This window comes from Mus caroli, unplaced genomic scaffold (genome assembly GCF_978045245.1).
Source record: "Mus caroli unplaced genomic scaffold, Mus_caroli_1 scaffold_2, whole genome shotgun sequence".
NCBI classification, from domain to species: domain Eukaryota; kingdom Metazoa; phylum Chordata; class Mammalia; order Rodentia; family Muridae; genus Mus; species Mus caroli.
The window spans coordinates 31,023,307-31,031,823 of NW_028227257.1; the positions used below are offsets into that span (position 1 = coordinate 31,023,307).

The window sequence follows — 8,517 nt, forward strand, 5'->3', positions numbered from 1 at the left end:
TTCTTTCTTATACAAAGAACTTTTTGTCAAACAGCTATATAAGAAGCTGAAAGCAATAATAAATTTTAAAAAGGCTGGTGCAGACCTTTTCTGCTTCACCTAGGGTGTATGTGTTGTCTGTGTAACTTCTTTCCTTTCCTTTCTTTTCTCTCTGATTCAAAAAGAGTTAATGAGCTCCAAGCCCCTCACCTGGCCAGGAGGTTAACTCACCAGAGAAAGGAGCTCTACCAATTCGTCCTTTTACTTAATTCCCCCGCAGCTAAACATCATGTGTTAATAGCCAGACATTTGAGTTTATTTAAGTACAGATAATAAGAAAAATAAAAAATTAAGTTTCCACAGCTCTTATTTAAGCATTAAAAGTTAGGTTTTCCCCAAACACTACTGTGGATGCCAAGAAGTGCTTGCTCACAGGAGCCTGATATAGCTGTCTCCAGAGAGGCTCTGTCAGAACCTGACAAATACAGAAGTGGATGCTCACAGTCATCTATAGGATGGAACACAGGGCCCCCAATGGAGGAGTTAGAGAAAGGACCCAAGGAGCTGAAGGGGTTTGCAGCCCCATAGGAGGAACAACAATATGAACCAAGCAGAGCCCCCCAGAACCCCTAGGGACTAAACCACCAACCAAAGAGAGACCCATGGCTCCAGTCACATATGTAGCAGAGGAGGGCCTTGTGGAGCATCAATGGGAGGAGAGGCCATTGGTCCTGTGAAGGTTCGATGCCCCAGTGTAGGGGAATGCCAAGACGTGGAAGCGGGAATGGGTAGGTGGGTGGGGGAACACTCTCAAAGAAGCAGGGGGAGAGAGAGGATGGGATAGGGTGTTTCGGAGGGGAAACCAGGAAAGGGTATAACATTTGAAATGTAAATAAAGAAAATATCTAATAATTTTTTTTTCAAAAAAAGAGTTAGGTTTTCAGCTTTTATTGAAGCACGGAACAACGATAGTTATTAGTCCATATTTAAGCACAGAACAGTAATAAAGAGTTAAGTTCCCAGTGTTTAACAAAGCACAGAGAGTTAAGGAGAAAAGAAGCCATCAGCTTCTAGCCCCAGTACAGTTAGAGTTACAAGACCATCAGTCTTTTGGCTTTTGTCCAATTTTGTGTTCCACCTCAGCTACCACTTCAAAAGGCTGGGGCAGTATCGCAGCAGAGTATGGATATGCTGGGTAGAGTCAGCGCTCACAGTCCCCAAACATTACATGCAGATGCTGATGCAGGCTGAAGGCACACTTCACCATGAAGACAAGGCCTCAGTCTTCTTTTAAAGAGAATGTGGTGTTTCGATGTGCCAGTCCAATTTGCTGCCGAGCTTTTGTAATTATGGCCAGAAGAGGGCATAACTGGCACCTTGGATTCCTGAACTCTAGACACCTCAGTGTTGGTGCCATCTCCTAGAAGCCTACACCAGGATGCTCATTCAGGCTAGGAGAGGATAGGGGAAGTTCCCTATCACATAGGCACAGCGAAACATTCCTTAGGAACAACTCAAGAGGAGACAACTGCCTCTCTTGTGCTCAAGCATAGAGACATCAAGTTGCTCTTGTTCTTCCCACTTTAATCTGTCTTTTCCTGAGTCACTGTCTCCCTCTACTGGCATGTCCAGAAATTGCCTTTCACTAACACTGCCAGTTATCAATCTTTCAACACCTGACCATGGGGCGTCCTCTTCAAGGCTCTTCTATCCAGTGAGTCACAGGTAGTAAGTGTGGTAGGACTCAGATCAGGAGCCCCTCAATCTCTCATCTTACTTGTTCTTTCCAAACCACTCTGCCTGGGTGCTCTTTGCTCCATCCGGGACAGGAGGAAAATGAACAGCTTTGACTGAGGGAGGTGGTACCAAGGGGGAAGGAACTCGGAGTGATGATCAAGAGAATCCACAGAGGGAGGAGTCCGGCGCCCAGGAAATTAACTTAAGGGTTAGACTTAAAGGAACAGGGCTGTAAGGGCAAAGACAGGAGACAGAACCTGCATCATATTGTCGCCAGCAGGGAAGATGGCTCTGCCCTGGACAATATTATTGGCTCTCTCTGGTATCTATGTCCAGGGAGCTCAGGCATGGTGTTCAGAAGAGGATACTCTCGAACTCGATAAACCAATCAGTGAACCTGACATAGTGGAGTTTGCTTTGAGTGCATTTCACAAAGAGAGCAAGGATGAATATGCCTACAGGGTGATGCATATCATGAATTTCTTGAAAGTACAGGTGGGTAATCTTGTCCACTATACTTGCTGTTTCCTGATAAAGCAGGCAGGACACTTTTGTCTTGGCTAGACATTTCAACCCATGGCTGAGTTACATATAAATCATTTGGCTTCATTGTTTAGAATACTTTTCTAAGTTACATATTCTTTTGAATTAAGTTTACTCACATAAAAATTACTATGCAATATTATCCTGTTTTATTATAGTACTTACTTAATTAAAGAATTCATTTTAGATCAGGAATGGTGGTATACAAATGTAGTCCCAGCATTTTGAAAGCTGGTACAGGAAGATCTGGACTTTGATGCAATATAACAACAACAACAATAATAATAATAATAATAATTCATAGAGTAAGCACTTCTAGGGAGATCTTTCTATTGAACAAAGAAAATATTTACACAAAAATCCCATAGGCAAAGACTGAAGATATGTCAAAAGCACCTTTAAAAGTTTTTGCTAGCATATATTTATTAAGCACAATAACAGATTTCATCATGACACTTCATAAATGTACATAATGTATTTTCACCATATTCGCCTCCCATTACTCTCTTGTGTCCCCCTTCCATCCTTGCTTAATTCTCTTCTCATACCTTTTGTATTTGTCTTTGTATTTTGTACATTGTTGCTGTTGTTGTTGTTGTTGATGATGATGATGTTAATCAAATGAGTTTAATTGGAGTTTCTAGTGAAACGTGCTCAAGTGATATTTTAGAGAAGTATAGGCAACTTACAAACATATTAAAAAATTAAGACAGTTTGAGGGTTGCAGAGGGATCTGTCAGTAAAGTGCTTACCACACAAATATGAGGACTGGAGTTTGGATCCTCATCACCTATGTAAAAAGCCTGGCTCAGAGATGCACACCTGCAATCCCAGTGTCCGAAAGGCAGAGACAGAAAAGTCTGGAGAGGGCCTGCTATTGACCAGCCTAGTGTAAGTCAGCCTCAGCTTCAGTGACATGTCCTGTGTCAAAAGGTAAGATGGAGAGCTGCTGAGGAACACTCCTGCTGTCACTCTAGACTTTATGCACACACATGTGCATACACATGCACAAACAAGTCATTGGAAAAAATGAGGAAGTGAAAGGAAGAGAAACAAAAGGTAGGCTGGGAAAACTTGCTGACTGTCAGGACAAGGTAACTCTCCTGAGAACCACATACCAGCTCAGCTCCTTATCTCAGTTAATTCCCTTCTACTCTGGGTCCTTGGCAGGCTCACGTAGCCCATTCACCTCCATCCTAAAATGATGATGAATCTCCACAGAATGTCCTCAGGATGGCAATGCTCATCTCCCAATGCCACACTATGGTCATGGGGGAGGATTCCTCCTTCCTCAACAGAGGAAAGGCAGAGGGCTTGTACAAAGTCGAGACCTCTGGAAATCTCTTTAGACCACCTAGCTGGTTCTGTTAGGTCTCTTATGCTGGAACCTTACCTGTGAGCTAAGACTATGACTTTGCTAGAGACAGAGTTGGTCTTGTGGGAAGAAAGGATGGGAAGAGTGAAAGACTAAGGGGATACAGTGGAAGGAAGCAGGAGGAAGATTTCTGAGCTCACACTAAATAGAAACTCACCATACAAACAAAATACCCATGAAAGGAGTTACAGAGACAAATTTTGGAGCTGAGACGAAAGGATGGACTATCCAGAGACTACCCCACCCAGGGATCCATCCCATAATCAGCCACCAACCCCAGACACTATTGCGTATGCCAGAAAGATTTTGCTGAAGGGACCCTGTTATAGCTGTCTTGTATGAGGCTATGCCAGTGCCTGGCAAATCCAAAGTGGATGCTCATAGTCATCTATAAGATGGAACACAGAGCTCCCAATGGAGAAACTAGAGAAAACACACAAGGAGCTGAAGGGGTCTGCAACCCTATAGGTGGAATAACAATATGAACGAACCAGTACCCCCAGAGCTTGTATCTCTAGCTGCATATGTAGCAGAAAATGGCCTAGTTGGCCATCACTGGGCAGAGAGGCCCCTTGGTATTGCAAACTTTATATGCCCCAGTACAGGGGAATGCCAGGGCCAAGAAGTGGGAGTGGGTGGGTAGGGGAGCAGGGCAGAGGGAGGGTATAGGGAACTTTCAGGATAGCATTTGAAATGTATATAAAGAAAATGTCTAATAAAAATGAAAGAAAGAAACTCACCATACAAGCTATTGTTCTAATTCAGTGTGCTGGTGCATAGTGACTGTAACATGAGGATTTTCTTAATGTAGGTCAAATGACAGCATCCTGCAGATCTAGCTTTATCCCGTTGGGCTGAATTATCAGCAGAGCCAATACCCTACCAGAGCCTGACCTCTGGGAATGTAGGTTAGTTCAGGCGCCTACCGAGAGTGAAACCTAGGTTTCCTTTGGTTGAATAGAATATGAGAATTTGAGATAGGCAATACACTGATGGTATGCGACTCAGCCTCTGATTTCCCCTAGCCTCTACCAGACTGCCTCCTCCTAACCTTTAACTCTCTACACTAGAGACCACCCCCTACAAAACTTTTCACCTTTAAGAAGGGAATGCTAGACCTTGGAAAAACTTCACACTCAAGAGAGAGGCCAGGTCTCTCCCAGTACTGAGACAAGTCTATGAATGGGTAGCAATAAGGGTCTGCTCACTTTGGTATTTTTCTGTATTCAGGAAAAACCACCACAAACTTTCTTCATGAAGCTGAGGCTGACAAGAACCATTTGTATGAAATTCGAGAAAAGCCTAGACACCTGCCCCTTACCTGAACTACAAAATGTAAGACAGAACATGAGTATCCACCCTTTCACAGTTGTGAGTACTGCAGAGTCAGAGGTGGGATACAAGAGCAGTGACAAAGCCATGCTTAGAGACCTGAGGAGGGGCCAGCAACAAACTGCCCGAATTCCTTTTTAAGTCTTAAGGGCAAAAGATTCCTAAAAGGATGCAAGCTACAGAGGCCTGGCCAACCTTCTTCTCCAACTCTGGCCACTCACAAAAGTAGCTTTCTGTTCCTTAGGCACCATAGCTTCAGAATGCTCATGTCTTCTTTGGTCCTGCATGCTGAGCCTGAGTAACAAATGCTCTTTGTCTGGTCTTCATTCTCCTCCCTTGGATTCAGGGGAAGGAGCCTACTGAATTCTGTTCTTATATTATGGACCCTTCACTGACACACAGCCTGAAGAGGGGGTGAGAGAAGAGGCCCCACTGTCTTCCCTTCAGGCACTGTACCCCGAAGAAGCTCTAGCACTTGTTTTGGGGGACAAGAAAAGGGGCAGCCTAATTCTGGAAACATCCCCACTTAGGGGTGGTAGACCCCTTATCAAGAATAATTAATATCTTAACTATTGACTTAAATCTGCTAGTAGTCAATACCTTCTGGGACAGAACATCCCCTGCTGTTCCTAGGATCTTGCATCACAAAGCAATAGTCCAAAAGATTCTTTGGGGCACTTAATGGGTGTGGACAATAAGAAAAATACTACTGGATCAAAGGGAATCCCTGATGCAGACAGCTCACCCTCAAGCAGAGTTTGAGTTGGTGGTTACACCTGTAGACCAGAGCCTATTTTTTCAACTGCTAGCTAAGAATTGGATATGGTTGAATAGAGAGTGTTCCTGACAAAAAACCCACAAGCTTCCTGAGCCTCCCCCACCCTCTGTCTCATTTGAATTGTTTCCTTAGATCCTCATCTGTTCCTTCAGCATCAGCAGCCCAGGCTCGAAAAAGTTCAACCTGTTGAAAATGACTTGTTCTGAGGGACTTCTCTGACTGGGACCCACCACAAGGATTTACCTACAGCACTGATCCAGGCCTGCTCCTTGCTCTGAAGATACTGCCATTCATAGGAATCAGCAATTACAGGCTTAAGAAGCTCTGCAAGTATCTGCAGTTTCATGTCCTGGAATTTTAGAAATGCCCCTTTGTACAGATTCATCATATAGAATTAGATCATTAAACACCAGCATGTAATAAACTTTGTGGGCTATGGGCATGAGGGTGGAAGCTGAGCACTTAGTGGAGTTATCTCAGCAAGATAGCTTGGTGGCCATCCTTCTAGACCTCATGAATTGTCCCAGATATCACCATCTCTCATGACATGACCCACATGGCCAGGGATATGAATGTTTACCTGTCCCTCCTACCAGGACATCACATGTACACTGTAGATGAAGGCAAGTCCCAAGTTCCTCTCAACAGAGATGGTCTGTACTCTTGAGGAAATTCCTCACATATTTCTTCCAAGTCTCTGAAGTTGGTACATGTAGGATGGACTGTAGTCTCACTGTTCAGGGAGTGGTCTCCCAACCACGAACAGCAGCAGCATCTCCTTGGCACCGCTTAGTAATGGACAACACTAGAAACTTCTGGCCTTTAAAAGGGAACCATATCTAAAAATCTTTAGAGGACATGTCATAATACATATTTGAGAAGCACTGATGAACTAGAAAACACTGAGTCCTACCTGAGACGCCTTTACCAGGGTCTAACACTCTAGAGAAGCCAGAGAAGAACTGTTCTGACATTTTGGAGTATCTGGGTATCTAGGCCAACTATCTCCATTTTGCCTTTGTTTCTTGTCAATCATAGACTCTGTGGAGACTGATGAGAGTGGCAGTGTTTCAATAAGACTGTTGAAAACTACATAGTGACCACTTTGGCCTTTGACCACAGTTGCCCACCTCTGACACTGAAGAGACCCTTCCTGTGCACCTGTCCCTGGTGTTTGCAAGTACTGCTTCCATCCAAATCACCAGCACCTCCCTGATCTATGTTAGGGCGTGGCACCAAAAGAATCTCATCAGCAGGCCATTTATACAATGCAGGTGTAGAAAGGTCAAGTCTGGGAAGGAGACCACCGTGGGGTAGGAGGCAAACATCAGCCTGACAACTTCAGACTACCCAATTCCACAGAAAAATCTCATTTTAATCACCAAGTTTTCTAGCAGGAAAAAGCTCTATGAGCTATACTCTGGACTCCAGAAAGAGACCTTCATACTCTCTACATTAAATAGCATACTCGTCAAATTCCTTTCCATGGATATGTCTTCACTGTTTATCTTCACCTATTGTGGTGGTTTGAAGAAGAAGGGCCCACATAGGTTTATATATTTGAATGCTTAGCCACCAGAGGGGGCAACTGTTTGCTAGAATTAGATCAGGAGGTAGTGACCTTTTGAAGTAGGTGTGGCCTTGTTGGAGGAATTCTATCAGTGAATGTAGCCCCCCTTTTTACTTCTCCACTCCATGCCTCTTTCTTGCCCTGCCCCTCTCCCCCACTTTCTCTGCCTGTGGATTATCAGGATGTAGCTTTAGTTGGAAGTAGTTACTTCTCCAGCATCATTCCTGACATGCCTCTTGCTATGCTCCCTACCATGATGATAACAGACTATGCTTCCAAAACTCTAAGCAAGCCCCCAATTAAATGCTTTCTCTTATAAGAATTGCAGTGGTCATGGTATATCTTCACATCAATAGAACAGTGACTAAGACACTTACTAATGAACTTTAGAAAGACTACTATCCCCTAGATGCTTATTGTAACCCAATGTTTATCCTTCCCCCACTCCCAGACTACTGACCTAGTAGCATAACAAGAGTCAGATATTTTTCATTTTTCATTACCCTCAGGAAGTAGTGATCTTTCCAGTCTATGAGCCGTGCTCTGTGGTAGATTCAGACCACACCACAAGTAGGAGTCACCTGAAAAGTCATTGAACAGAGATTTACTAATTCTAGATGAATAAGAATAAGAACAACACACCTAATGATAAAGAAAATGGAAGTGTTCTCATCCACCAGCTATCAGTTTGCAGAGCAGTGCCTCTAGACAGGAATTATGCTACTTTGAACTCAAACATCCTGGTTTCTCAGTAGCATTTTACACCTGGGAGAGCTCCAGAACTGCAGTTCTTACATCAACGCCCCCAAACAGACTGTTTGGGTTTTTCTAGTTTTTATAAATTATGATGTGTGCTGGATAATTCTTCTTTTTTTCTTCTTGTGAATATATTTGGTTATTGCCTTCTTTATCCTGACCTTAGATGAAAAATAGACATCACTCTCCCCACTCCCAAGGCTCAGGGATCATTGCAGAAGTAGAGTTAGGGAGATTTTGAAAACCCAATATACCAAATGCAGACACTATTGCATATGCCAGCAAGATTTTGCTGAAAAGCCCCTTGATATAGCTGTCTCTTGTGAGGCTATGCCAGTGCCTGGCAAATACAGAAGTGGATGCTCACAGTCATCTATAGGATGGAACACAGGGTCTCCAATGGAGAAACTAGAGAAAGTACCCAAGGAGCTGAAGGGGTCTGCAACC

The 8,517-nt window shown here is 43.6% G+C and overlaps 1 protein-coding gene across 1 annotated transcript; it reads left to right on the plus strand.

The window, feature by feature from the left end:
• The first annotated feature begins 2,001 nt into the window (after nucleotides 1–2,001).
• LOC110290377 (cystatin-9-like) lies at nucleotides 2,002–6,001 on the plus strand. The gene is made up of 3 exons (XM_021156897.2): nucleotides 2,002–2,211; nucleotides 4,865–4,969; nucleotides 5,877–6,001. Exons 1-3 carry the CDS (start codon nucleotides 2,002–2,004, stop codon nucleotides 5,961–5,963), a joined length of 402 nt encoding a protein of 133 aa, XP_021012556.1. The 3' UTR covers nucleotides 5,964–6,001.
• The last annotated feature ends 2,516 nt before the right edge of the window (nucleotides 6,002–8,517 follow it).